Here is a 14,480-nt window from a genome sequence, read left to right on the forward strand (position 1 = left end):
AGAGCATTTTTTCATAGTTGTTGATAGCTTTGATTTCTTTTGAGAACTGCATGTTTCTAATTTTGGTCATTTCCCGATTGAAGAGTGGCTTTTGTTTTTATTGTTTCATGTATTGTATACTATATCATTATCAGAGAAATTGCTGCAAATATTTTTTCCCACTTTTCAATTTCTAATTGTATTGATTTTATTTGTGCAAAAATTATGTAATCATGATTATCCATTTTTTTCTTTTATGATAATCTCTACCCCTTGTTTGGTTAGGAATTCCCGTATCCATAGTTGTGAAAAGTATCTCCTTCCCTTCTTTGCTTATTTGTTTGATAGCCTTCTGTATCTAGATCATCTATCCTTTTGGAGCTTGTTGTGAGTGAGGTTGAGTCTTTCTCCCAGATTGCTTTCCAGTTTGCCTTGCAGTTTTTGCCAAGTAGTGAGGTTCTTATGTTAGTTGATGTTCTTGGGCTTATTGAACATTGCGACTGTAATTAATTGTCTCTAGTTTTTATGTACCTATTTTTTTCCGTTGATCCCACCTCCATTGTCTCCAGTGTCAGATATCTTTGATGGTTGCTATTTTGTATTATGCTATACTTGGAGATCTGATACTTCTAGCCCCTTCCTCCTTTTTTTTCTTCATTATTTCTCTAGAGATCCTTTTGTTCCTTCAGATGGTTTACTTATTATTTTATCTAGTTCAATTAGGTAACCTTTTGATGGTTTGTTATGGTGCTGAATCTGTAAGTTAATTTATTTGGTAGAGATTTGGTTAATGTATGGACTGGACCCGTGATTTCATAGGAACTTCTGGTTGACAAAAACTCTTTAGCAATGCAAGTTGGAACCTTCTCTGCTGCTTAAGAGACTTAGGGAGTTGCCTAGGTACTGAGAGGTGAATTGACTTGTCCACATTCACACAGCCTCTTAGCTCCTTGGCTTTCTTTATGACCCATCTCTTAATTTCACCATGTACAGAGACCTTTCTTGGCATCTTTTTCCCCACACCCCTCTTTTCCTTTGAGATTACTATATTCCATCTATTCCATATACTTATGGCTTCTGTGTATCTAGTTATTGAAATATTTTATTCTCCAATAGAATGAGAGCTCCCCAGGGGCTATATTTTTTACCTTTCTTGGATGTATCCCCAGGGCTTAGAACAGAGTAAGCACCTAATAAAGGTTTGTTAACTGAATGACAGCCAGTATATGTTAGGAGTGGGACTTGAACTCCAGGTTTCTGGTTCTGTTACTTCACGTTGCTTCTTTAATTTAGATAGTGTTGTCATTATTATTATACTAGCATAAGTTATTATTAGTATAAGTTATTTTAAGTCCTTTATTTCTGTAAACAATATTTTGTAGTTATGTTCATATAACTCCTTTGTCTTGGTTAATGGACTGACATATATTTTACATATATACTGTCGTTATTCCGAATGGAATTGTTTTTCTGTCTTTTTCTCCTGGGTATTTTTGGTAATATATGGATACCCTGATAGATTTTTTAAGAAAAGCAACCTGTTGCTTTCTGAATTTTTTTTCATTTTTTATTTTAATATCTTAGATTATAAAAAGTAAATCAAGCAGTACCACTGCTAGGTCTATATCTCAAAGACAACCGAAAAAGGGGGAACAGACCTATTTGTACAAAAATATTTATAGCAGCTCTTTTTGTGGTGGCTAAGAGTTGGAAATCACTGGGATGTTCATCATTTGGGGAATGGCTAACATATGATTGTAATGGAATGTTATTGTAGAAATGACAAACAGGGTGGTTTCAGAAAAACCTGGAAAGACTTACACGAACTGATGCATATTGAAGTGAACAGAACCAAAAGAATGTTGTACACAGTAGCAGGAATATTGTTTGATGAAGAGTTGTGAATGAGATTGGCTGTTCTCAGCAATTCGGTGGTCCAAGACAGTCTCAAAGGACTAATGATGAAGCATACCATCTAGCTCCAGAGAAAGAACTGATATTGTTTGAATACACACTGGGAGGCATGCTGTTTTTCACTTTCTTTCATTTTTTTTTTATTCACGTCTTCTTGTACAAAATGACTAATATGAAAATGTTATACATAATTGCACATGCATAACCTATATCTGACTTTTGGGGGCAAGGCTGGGGGTGGGATGGCAATTTCTTTGTGCCAAAAGATGAGAAGGCTAGTTTATTATGATGATTAATTGTTTTCACCTCACATCTGTATTGCGAAGATCTCTGATTTTTATTGTTGTAAATACAGATCTCTGCATTCACAGTTTTAACCTGTCTTTAGCCTTAAAAGTGAGAGAAACTGATAGCATTATGTTTATTGCATGTGAGAATTTATTTGACTTCAGTCAGAGTCCAGCCTCAGGATGAGTAGTTAGTAGTGCTCTACTGTGTCTGAATGAGGCAAAGTGGGTAAATGCTGTGGATCTTGACTAACTCTTTCTGTTACTGTTGCAGTGTTGCTCTGATCACTTACTTTACACTTAAGCAAAGGGGATAAAATAAAGTAAATTCTTAGAGCTCCTCCTTGATTGATTTTACAACGTTAATCAGGTCTTCATGCTTTGACATTTTTTGATCAAGCCCTGGAGAAGTATGGGAAAAATGAAATGCAAGTGTTTGAAGAAGCGCTTTGCTCTAAAATGCCCACTCTAAAGTATTTGTTCATCCACTGTGTGTGTAACCCTGTTGGAACTAATCATAAGAAGGAAGCTCATAGTATCTAGAGTTTCCAGGGACCTTAGAAATCATTTGTTGTATAGATAGACAAGGAAACTGTAAGCTCAGGGGGAGGTTAATTAATTGACTTGTCTAATATCTTTAACACAGGGATAGTTATCAGCAGTGTTTTTTAGTCTGAAATTAAAACACTCTCTGGTCTGCTTAGTGCTACTTCATAGTGAAATAGAAAGGGAGAGTGAATTTGGGGTGGAAGGATTTGAGGTCAAATCCTAGCTCTGTTGCTTACTACATTTGTGCATGTGGGCAGTCCCTGAACCATATTCAATTCCCTTATCTGAAAAATAAGGAGCTTATACTAGATGTCCTTAAAAGGTCTCTTTTTGCTCTGTAAGAGCCTTTGATCCTATTGGTGCTTGTTAACTAGTGCATTATTTCTAGATCATTCTAAAAATGGGTACAAAAAGATTTATAGCAGCTTTCTTTTTTGTAGTGACAAAGAACTAGAAACTAAAGAAGTGTGCCCATTAGGTGGAGAATGGCTAAACAAATTACAGTAAATAAATGGAATGAATGGAATGCTTATTGTGGTGCTGTGAGAAATAAGGAAAGAAATGTTCAAGGAATTTGCAAAGACTTTCCTGAGCTGAGGAATAGGGAAATGAGCAGAATCAGGAGAACAATTTATACAATAACAACAACACTGTAAAGACAAAGCTTTGAAAGGCAGATCAATGTAGTAACCAGTCAAAATACAGAGAATTGATAATAGCAGATAAAGACTTCTCCAGATAGGGAAGTGATGGATTCAAGGCACAGAATGAAATTTGGGTTTTTAGACATGAGCAGTGTAGAAATTTGCTTTTCTCAAGTTTTTGCACAAACAAACCCAATGCAAGATTAGGAGGGAAACAGAAAACTGGGAAGGAATTTTTGCAACTAGTGTCTGTGATAAAGGCCTCACTCATTACTAAAATATATAGAGAACTGAGTCAAATGTTCAAGAATACAAGTCATTCCCCAATTGATAAATGGTCAAAGGATATGAACAGGAAATTTTCAGAGGAAGAAATTAAAGCTATCTATAATCATATGAAAAATGCTCTAAATCACTATTGATTAGAGAGATGCAAGTCAAAACAATTCTCAGGTACCACATCACACCTATCAGATTGGCTAACATGACAAAACAAGAAGATGATAAATGTTGGAGAAGATGTGGGAGAGTTGGAACACTAATTCATTGTTGGAGCTGTGAGCTGATCCAACCATTCTGGAGAGCAATTTGGAACTGTACCCTAAAGGGCTACAAAAATGTGCATACCCTTTGACCCAGCAATATCACTTCTAGGATTGTATCCCAAAGAGATCATAAAAATGGGAAAAGGTTCTACATGTACAAAAATATTTATAGCAGCTCTCTTTATGGTGGCCAAGAACTGGAAACCAAGGGGATGCCCATCAATTGGGGAATGAGTGAACAAGTTGTGGTATATGAATATAATGGAATACTCTTGTGCTATAAGAAATGATGGACAGGAAGACTTCAGAGAAGCCTGGAAAGACTTATATGAACTGATGCTGAGTGAAAGGAACACAGCCAGGAGAACTTGGTATGCAGCAGCAACCACAGTGTGCGAGGAATTTTTCTGATAGACTTAGTACTTCATTGAAATGTATGGACTTAAAAAATTTCCAATGGACTCTTGAGACAAAATGCCTTCCACATCCAGAGAAAGAACTGTGGAATTGGATCGCAGACAGAAACAGACCATTTTCTTTTGTTTTATATTATGTTTTGTTTTATTTTATGGTTCCCCCATTCATTTTAATTCCTTTGTGCATCATGCATTTAATAGGAATGTATGTGTTGAACCTATATAAGATTGTATGCTGTCTCAGGGAGGGAGTGGGGAGGCAGGGAGGAATAAAGTGGAGGGAGTGGAAAAAAATCTAAGATATATGGAAGTGATTGTTGAACACTGAAAACAAATAAAATAATTCAATTAAAAAAAGAAATTTGCTTTTCTTTACTAAGCATATTTGTTATAAGAATTTTCTTTTTCTTTTAAATTGTGGGGAAGGAAGAGTGAAGGAGAGAAAACATTCGTGTTAATTGAAAAAGAAAAAAAAACCCATTGGATAGACAGAACAAACAGTTCTTTTTTTTCCCAGTGTGTTAATAATCAAATTTTAATTAAACTTGCCAATAATCAATAAATTTATGGTAAGTGGTTTCTCTTGGTAACCAGTGACCAAAATGCAGGTCATCTTAATGTGCCACTGTCTTCTTTTATTATTATTATTGTTAATTTATTTGTTTTTAGTTTTCAGCAATCACTTCCATATGTTTTAAATTCCCGCCTGCCTTCCCAGGACAGCATGCAGTCATATATGTGTTCTACACATATATTTTTATGAAACACATTTTCACACTAGTCTTCAAACAATTATTTCTTACTGATTGCCCTGGTTGTCCCCTGTCATCTAGAGGACTATTACTGTTTAAAGGTAGGATGAGACAATTTTGAGCAAACCTCATCAAATAATGGAGGAAAGTCTGGGATAAGAGGATTTTGACAAGAAGCCTGGGGTTATAATAAGTAAATGCCCAGAGACTGTGTTTGGGTACTTATTTTGGCCTTACCTTAACGCTTTGTCCTCAAAACTTTCATCAGTGAAATCCATCAACCTAGCTAGCCAAAAAAGCTGCAGTCAAGCAAAGAATTGAGGAATATACTTCTGGCAGATCTTTTCCCTCAAATTTTTCAATAGCCCATGTTACAAAATGACTTGGAATTTTTCTGTGTTCCTACAGGATTAGTCAATCAACAAGCATTTATCAAATGTTTACTATGTGCTAGTAATGTGCTAAGTGCTGGGGATTCAAAGAAAGGCAAAAAATAGCTCTTGCTCTCAAGGAGCTTATATTTGAATAGGGCAAGACAGACTACATGTAAATAACTAGGTTACATAGATATAATATATAATAAATAAATATGTGTGTATATATACGTATACACATGGGGGAAGGGGAGAGTGAGAGTAGATGGCAGGTAATTTGAAAGAGGAAGACACTAGCAGCTTGGGGGGTGGGGATAGATTCCCTGGATTTCTACAGAAAATGAGATTGAGCTGAGTCTAGCAGGAAGCCAAGGAAAGACTAAGATGCTTTGGGGGGTGGGGGGGGTGGGGGGGAATGTCTCTAAAATTTATGGGTTATATATGTGCAGATATGTTACAATTATTTACTGCTGTAGAAATGCACAGAGTACAGATACTTTTTAGATTGGCAAGTCCAGAATAAGCACTGGCTGTAAGGATTTTTGTATAAAATCTCTAATTGAATACTTTTAATTGAAAATGAACTTTGGTAAGGCATTATGTGTGGAAGTTTTTCCTAGCATTAGAAGACTGAAATTGCAGTAACAATTTAGATTTACAACTTATTGAACTGAAGAAAAGTGACTACTATATTACATTTATCTGTTTTTCCACCTCTACCTAACTTTGTGACCTGAAGTGTAGCCCCATACTGTTAAGGGAGGACTACTTGTGAAAAATTTCTTGTACCATTCTCGAAAATCCTATAAAAGTCCAGTATTCATTTTTTTGTTTAACTTTCTTGATCCTACATTTTAAAGCACCATTTTCCTAGGAATTCTAGACCCCATTTTTTTCCCTACTCACCCAATGATAACTTCTAAACAGTAATAGTTTGTGACAGTGAGACTTAACTTCTGTTTTCTAGTATTTTGAGCCATTGCCCTAAGACTGACTTTTTAAACTCTTCTCTGGTTTAGTAAAGTTCCTGTTTTCTTCCTTTTGTAGCTTTCATCTAGACCTGGAGACACTAGAGTATAAAGAACCCTAAGTTTAAGACTCAGCACCTACCTTTATTGTGTTACTTTAGGCAAGTTGCTTTACCACTCTGATTCAGGTTCCTTACTTGTAAAAGGAGATAATAATACTACTGTTAGCTGCCTCATAGGATTGGAGTAAAGAAAGTACTTTGAAAACCTTCAAGTAGTACAGGATGTTAGATATATGTACATTATTAAAAGAGTTATTTATTGGAAGATGGAAAGCTAATTAAATCACTAAGAGCTACAACACTGGGAAAGGAGCCTCTGGGTAAGAGCAAATTTCAGTGGAGTTATGTATGACTGGAGAATTGATTAGGTTTTCATTTGGAATTTGTGTTTAATAGGATTTGGTTAAACAAAAGAATCCATAAATAGATGCTAAAGAAAATTAATTGCTAGAAAAATCTTCAGTGATTCAATTCAGTCTCATGGTTGAATATTTCACTGAGGCAATATCAGGATATTGGTAGTATACCTTTGAGTTAGTCCCTTTGCTTATTAGGGTTGCAGATTTGATAGAGGAATACAAAATGCCATGTGCATATAGAATGAGATGGGATTTCAGTTTCAGTTTGCCCATTTGTAGTTTGAAATTTAATGATGGGTTTAACATGTTCAAGGATACCAAAACCTTCCATTAGTTGAATTTTCCCCCCTATACCCCACTTTTTGGAGAGAAGGCAAATTACAACAAAACAAGTTAGGATTTACTTTTTAAAAATTGTCCAGAGGATAGTTTGGGATTGGTACACTTTAAGCTTAATTTCTTTATGTTATAAATCTACTGATTCTTCCTATGTTACTGGGTAGTTATTAGTGATATTCACAAGCATGAATCTGAGGCATTGGAGCATTCTGCTATCATAAAACATTTTCATTTACAAGATAATATGTAACAGTTCCACAAAGTGAATGAATATATTTTAGGAACTTGCTGAACAATACAAATGTTTTAAGTTATCTGGCTTTCTGACCTAACTGTAACTTAAATATGAAATTGAGTTGGTTGTAAACACCTCTTTAATACAGTATTGTATTAAAACACTAACTTCATTTTTTAAATCAATACAGAAAAATTGCCCCCAAAATACTCTTAGGATATTTTTTCCTTTGCTATTTTAGCTTTTTAACTTGTGTAAGTTTAATTTAACCACTAACTATGTAACAATACTCTCTGTTCATATGTAGTATAAAAGGAGGTATACAGTCTTGGATAGTGGGATGAGATGCTATGTAAGGCTGAGTTGGAGAGAGAAGTGAAATCACAAGTTCCCATGGCAGCATGATCAGTGCTGTACGCTTTCCTTTTCTAGGCTTGTATTGGTTTCTTGAGAGTGGACTCCTTGATTCTCTTCTCTTTGTACTTCATGTTTCATGTTCTTCATTATTTAAGATATTGATACCTGCGTCTCACAGGACAGTTTTTAGGTTGAATTATCTAATGCTGGTAAAGTTCTGGGGAGAGTCTCTCATTCAGTAAACTTTAAGTATTTTGTACCAGGCACTGTGCTCTGCTGTGCTACTATGGATACAGAGGCAAAACCAAAACCATCATACCCCTTCAAGGGCTTGTAATCTTTTGATTTGGTTTCCAGTTTTTTATAGAATTATATCTGTGTTAAAGACACTTAAATACAATAAGTGGTTTTCAAACAAAACAGGATTTTTTTTTCTACTCTCTTGCTTTTTTCTTGGGTTGATTTGTTGACTCAGATTCATTATAAAACATATCTAACCTTATCCTAATGAAGGGGAAAATAGTCCTGTAAATAAAACAAAGTCTCTATTATTTCTATGGAAACTGGAAATCAGAAGAAAAGGGTGGCCTGGAGTCTGATAATGATCTGGATTTGGAGTGTTGGATGCAAATGAAATTTCTCAGACTTGGCTCTTTTTCTCTTACACTACCTTCAAAAGTCATTGTGCTTCTGGGTTGTGAAGGCAAGGATAGAAGAATATAGGAATATAGATAGGACAGGCAGAACTAGACATTTGTCCATAACATAATACGTTAATCTGTTAAAACTTTCTGGTTTATGTATGTGTTTAATCTTCCCTGTTTACCTTCAGAAATTTATATTCTTGTTGTCTAACCAGATGTGTTAATGCTTTCCTTTTCAAAAGCTATATATATGTTGATTGTCCTATTTGTTTTCTTTTCTCCATTGGTATTTTGCTTTTTGCTGAAATGAATGGCACTAGAGAGTAAATGGATTGTGCCCTTCTCCATTTCTTTTGTTTTGTTTTCTTTGACTTGTGTCTGCTTTCTTTGATGAGCTAAATTGATGCATATAAGTATTTAGTAAATTTTCTGCAATCTTGAAACTTGTCCTGGATGTAGATTATCAAAAGGGAAAGTGCTAAATGTTGCATTTTTTGTGGCTTTCTAATAGATGCCAGTTTTTCACATCTTAGCCAGATTTTCTTAGTTCAGAGTTTGATCAGAGGGTATAAGCTAATTGCAATTTCTTTTCTTTCTTATTTTGAAGGCAAATCGGGAGTGGTGCCGAGAAAAATTTCCTTACTAGATGACATTTCATCGCAATGTCAGATCGTTTGGGGCAAATAACCAAGGGAAAGGATGGGAAAAGCAAGTACTCGACTCTCAGCCTATTTGATAAGTATAAAGGAAAGTCAGTAGAAGCTATCAGAAGCACAGGTAAGGAGGCAGGGAAACCAGTTATTCTCCTTAAATAAGAATCTCTAGATTAAAAGCCCTAAGAATATAGTAATTACTATCACACTGGCTCAAACTATATGATCCATGAAGTCCATCATTCTGCCTTAACAGTGGCAACAGAAACATTTTGTGGGAAGTCATGATTGCTCCTGTGATGAAAGGCCCTGAAAGTTAGGGAGACATTCCGAATGTTTCTAATTTACCATTCTGGAAAGCCTTGATGAAAACCGTTTGTATTTGTAGCCTGTATAGCTTCTTGGAGTATTGAACTTTATAAGTACAGTGACATCTCTGTGAAATAATTCTTGTTATTTGTCCTGAAGCCAACTCAAGTCTAAGATTTAAGGTGACAGTCCTTCCTTCCAACCTCTCTATGTAATCTTGATCCCTGCTGCTGTCATTTTCTTGTGCAAAATAGCAGTGTGACACTGAGCAAATCATTTAACCCCTATTTCCCTCAGTTTCCTCATCTATAAAATGGGAGTGATAATAGCACTTACCTTATAGTAAAAATAAAATGAGATCTATATATGTAAATATTTATAATATATACATAAATATATAGATATATAAAGTGCTATTTAAATCTTAGCTGTAATTATTATATAATCCATATTGAACTTTTCATACCCATCATGATTTTTTAAATAAAATTCAATAATTTACCTTCTTAGTTTGACCTATAGACTCTAGTTCAGTTGTCTTAGCCTATCAGGGAGTTTTTTCTTCTAAATTAAGATTATAGAATGATTCCAAACTATTAGGTTTTGAGACCAGGAAATGGAGTTTCTACTTCTTGCTGGGCTCTAGAGATAAAAAGATGAAAACTAAAAAACTAACAACTCTCAAGTAATTTATCATCTAATAGGGAAATATGACATTTCTTCTATATTATTATAATTATTTACAGTGAAGGAGACTTCTTATTTTTGTTCCTCTTTGGTGTAGTGGATAGAGTACTGGGCTTAGAAATAGGAAAACTCATGTTCATGAGTTCAAATCTGTCTTCAGATACTTACTAGCTGTGTGACCCTGGGTAGGTCACTTAACCTGTTTGCTTCAGTCTCCTCATCTGTAAAATGAAATGGAGAAGAAAGTGGAAAACCACTCTAGTATCTTTGCTGTGAAAACCCCATATGGAATCCAGAAGAGTTGGACATGACTGAAACAACTCAACAATAAAGTTGTAGTTTGTATGTTTCTGACTATATTCTTAGTGTTTGTGTTTTATGTCATTATCATTAAGGATTTGAAATTGAAACTATGCTGATATGGTCTAGCTCCTTTAATATTTATTAACATTCTTTCCCATTTTGCAGTTATTCCTAGACATGGCTTACAGAGTCTCGGGAAAGTTGCCACTGCCCGGCGAATGCCGCCTCCTGCAAACCTGCCAAGCTTGAAGTCTGAAAACAAAGGAAACGACCCTAACATCATTATAGTGCCCAAAGACGGTACAGGATGGGCAAACAAGCAGGACCAGCCAGACCAAAAGAGGTGAGGCAGACTGCTTGTGGATGTTATAGACTCAGTCAGATAGGAAATGTTTGTTATCTTGTTGGCTCAGGCTACAGTGTTTCCCAGGGTCTGCCTTTTGTAGAATTTCCAATTTTGGAATGAGAATTAAGGAAAATCAGATTGAAGATTATCTTCCTCTTTAACTTCGCATTGCTGTGGGTGATTCTTGCTTCCTGTCTTCACTTTATCCAGTTGTTAGAGTTGATGGTACTATCTAATAAATGGAAGAAATTCTTATGGATAATATGGTCTTTAAAGTATTTTTTGTTTGCCCTTAAAGCAGGCACACTTGATCTCATTAGAAAAGGCCTGTTATACCAAAGGATTTCTGTAATGACTTTCTCTCTACTGCTTCTGGGTAACATATTATAGAGTTACTTGGGAAGTGTAGGATTAATGTATATGATACTTTTTGTTTCCTGAGCAAAAGTGTCAAAAAAAATCATGCACTTTAGCAAACTTGGGGTCTTCTGGCTAATCACATGCAGTATTTTAAGAGAATCCCTGTATGGTCATTTATGTTTCATTTGACTAGATAGACTGGTGCTAACATTTTCTAGTCATAGTTCTTTCTGTAATCTGTGATCTCAGAGTGTTGACTCTAAGAGGGTCAATTTCAGGATGAAGGAATTGGGACAGGAGAGGAAAGGGTTTCTTCATAATTGCCTAACAGAGAACTACTTGTCAGAGCTACTTGCTGGACAGCAGGACCATCAATATGTTTTGTATTCTTAGAAAAAGAAGGTAAAAGTAGCTCAGAACATTGTTTTTCTCTGATCACTAGAAGAGATTGTGATCTCATCTATTAAAAACCCATCTAGGGATAACTTGTAGAGTAGATGGGCAGATGAGGGAGCATGGTAAGCTGATAATAACAATATTTTCACATTCCTAGAGTTTTAGCTTTACAGAGCACTTTTCCCATATCAACCCTATGAAGGTAGGTAGAGTGTAGTTAATTCCATTTTATGTAGAGGATAACAAAGATTTGGAGAACTAGGAAGGACCTTATAATTCACTTGGTCCAGTCTTTTAATTTTTTTTCTTTTTTATAGTTGAGAAAATTGAGACCCCAAGAGATTGTGAGCTCTCTGAGAGTCAAGATCAGACTCTGATTCTAAAGCCAGTGTTCTTTGCATTATAGCATGTTGCTTGTAGTGAGCCAGTGTATCCATGTTTAGAAAGTAAACTCAAAATATAGTCAGATGAAAAGATGTTAAGACTAGCTAAAATGAAAACATAAAATTTTTATCTTTTGAAATATACACACACTCACAGACATATCTCTTAAGAATCATTCCATGCAAGTTCAAGAACTCATGTTCTTTGACTTGAAAATAAGTATTATACACTATATATAAATAGTGAAATTTAGGCTGTCCTTGTAGTTCAGAGAAAATGATTGATTGCCATTTGAGATTGTCTAGTAATACATGTTTGACAGTTTTAATGAAGAATATTTATGCTGGAGCAGATCCACAAGGGTTGAGGTGAAAGAGGAAATTTTTTTTTTAGAAGAAAGCGTGCCTGCTCAGTCATTCTCTGTATTCCTTCCACTGCTTTTTTAGGTATTCATGCTGGAATGGGTGAATATTTCCTTTCTGCTCCAGCTATTTCTTTCCTATAATGATGAAAGATAATTGGAACTGGGGCTGATTGGATCCTAGTGTTTCGGAGTAGGAAGCACAAAAGTGATATCTCTGGACTTGACTGAACAGAGACAGTGAAGTGTAGGGGAGCACCAAAGCCCTCTCCACAGCAGCCCTCTCTTTGATCTGTAGTAGTGACTGAAAAGAAGGTTTAGGTTGTAGCAGAAGAAGTAGGAGAGGAGTGAAGAACTTTGGTTAATGAATGAGCTCCTAACATAGGGTAAACTATTGCATGTTTCCCTAACCTCCACCCCCAAAACTGGAAAAACAGTGACTGGGTTGAGCTACTGAATCAGAATATAAGGCTTTCTCATAAAAAATGTTTTTATGTTTCTCTGTTGTTAAAAAACAACAACTTACCTGTGTTTCAAGGAATTGAAGCTTCTGACAGTTTCCTCTTCTATAAAATGAAGAGGTCTTAGATGAAGAGATCCATAGATGGATCCTATGACCCCTGGGAACATGAAGATCTTAGACCAGAGAATTCACTACATTATACTGAGCAGTTAAAGTTACTTTTGCTGTTGCTCAGTCATCCCTTGTATAGAGTTCTCTTCATTTTTATCTTTTGCAAAAAAATTGAGCTTTTGTAGACACATGTACCACAGAAGGGCAGAAGTCTGTTCTGTTCTCCTGTAAAAGGTTTAATTTTCCCTTTCTTGCCAGAATGTTGGGGAAAGAGTTTGTTTTTTTTTAAAGGGATAATAAAGCAGTAGATTTTGCCTCCATCAAACAGTTGAGCAGTTGTGACCTCTGGGGTTTTGTCAGCATGCAGTATCTTGTGTAATAATGCTAGTTCTGATTTTATCTAGTTCCAGTGTGACGGCCGCACAGCCGCAGGAGTCGCTGCTGCAGCCGGGTTTGCAGAAATCTGTCTCCAATTTACAGAAGCCGACACAATCAATCAGTCAGGAGGTAAGTGCTAGTGTCTATAGCATAAATCCTCCCCAAGCTCTGTGACCCCTTTGTTTTTGTTGGGAACAAGTAGGAGCTGTGCATGACTTCTCTTATTCTGCAAGAAGTCTGATGTGTGAATAAGACTTTGGAAAATGTTTCTGTGATATCACGTAGTTTGATAACAAATACCGTTTTAAAGAATGACCACAGACAATAAACAAATGGATTACATTTACAGAGAAGGGAGGAAGGTGCTTTTTTTTTTGCCTTTTGTGGAGCCAACCTTGATCATTGTAGTTAAAGTGTTTAATTTCATTTTAATTGATGATTTTGTTCTTTTCCTTTACATTATTGTAACACTTGTATATATTATTTTCACAGTTCTGCCTACTTGACTTTGTATCAGTTAGTACGTATCCCCATGTTTCTCTGTATTCTTCATAGTTTGTCTTACAAACCAAGTTTGATGGAGGGTCATACATATCCCTACTTGCTCAGCCCAGTGACTTTTTTTTTTTTTTAATTTAGGCCTTTGGGGGTTTTTTTTGTCACAGTAATTTCCTTGTATTTCTCTATTCCCCATTAAATTCTCCCTTGTAGCAAAGAAAAATAGCTAAGAAAAATTGAATGATGGAAAAACTGCCTCATTCTCTATGCAAAAACATTTTCTATCACCACTCTCCTAAGAAGAGTGATGTGTATGTCCTTTGTTCTTTGGAAGCAAGATTGTTCATTGCTTCAGTTCGTTTGTCTTTTAGTGTTGTTTCTTTTACATTATTGTAGTCACTGTATATACTGTTCTCTTGGACCTACTTTTCTTTATTCTGCAACACTTCATGCAGATTTTTCTGAATTTCTCATCTTTGTAATTTTTATGTTGTAATAATATTCCATTACATTCATTTACCACATGCAATCTGTTTACTTATGCTTATGTCAGTTGGCACCTACTTTATTTCCATTTTTTTGATACCACATAGAATGCTACTATTAATATTTTGGTACTATGTGGGATTTCTTTTTGTCTTTCACTTTTTATGGGTATCTTATATCCAATCTAGTAGTTACAACATTAGGTCAAAGAGTATAAACAGCTTAGTGACTTTCCAAATTGTTTTCCAGAATACTTAGACCAGTTCACAACTCTACCAGTCAGGTGGCTTTTTTTTCTATTTCATAGCCTCTCCAATATTA

At 35.4% G+C, this 14,480-nt stretch overlaps 1 protein-coding gene across 8 annotated transcripts in view; it reads left to right on the plus strand.

Moving 5' to 3' along the window:
• The window catches only part of PRRC2B (proline rich coiled-coil 2B), a 94,205-nt gene that overhangs the window by 34,776 nt on the left and 44,949 nt on the right, over window positions 1–14,480 (plus strand). For all 8 annotated transcript variants that reach the window (XM_072632758.1, XM_072632760.1, XM_072632759.1 and 5 more), the window contains exons 2-4: window positions 9,032–9,201; window positions 10,542–10,719; window positions 13,202–13,304. In XM_072632758.1, the coding sequence (XP_072488859.1) occupies window positions 9,087–9,201; window positions 10,542–10,719; window positions 13,202–13,304 (396 nt within the window). In that variant the 5' untranslated portion in view covers window positions 9,032–9,086. The remainder of the gene's footprint in view (window positions 1–9,031; window positions 9,202–10,541; window positions 10,720–13,201; window positions 13,305–14,480) is intronic.

This window comes from Notamacropus eugenii, chromosome 1 (genome assembly GCF_028372415.1).
Source record: "Notamacropus eugenii isolate mMacEug1 chromosome 1, mMacEug1.pri_v2, whole genome shotgun sequence".
Lineage (NCBI taxonomy): Eukaryota > Metazoa > Chordata > Mammalia > Diprotodontia > Macropodidae > Notamacropus > Notamacropus eugenii.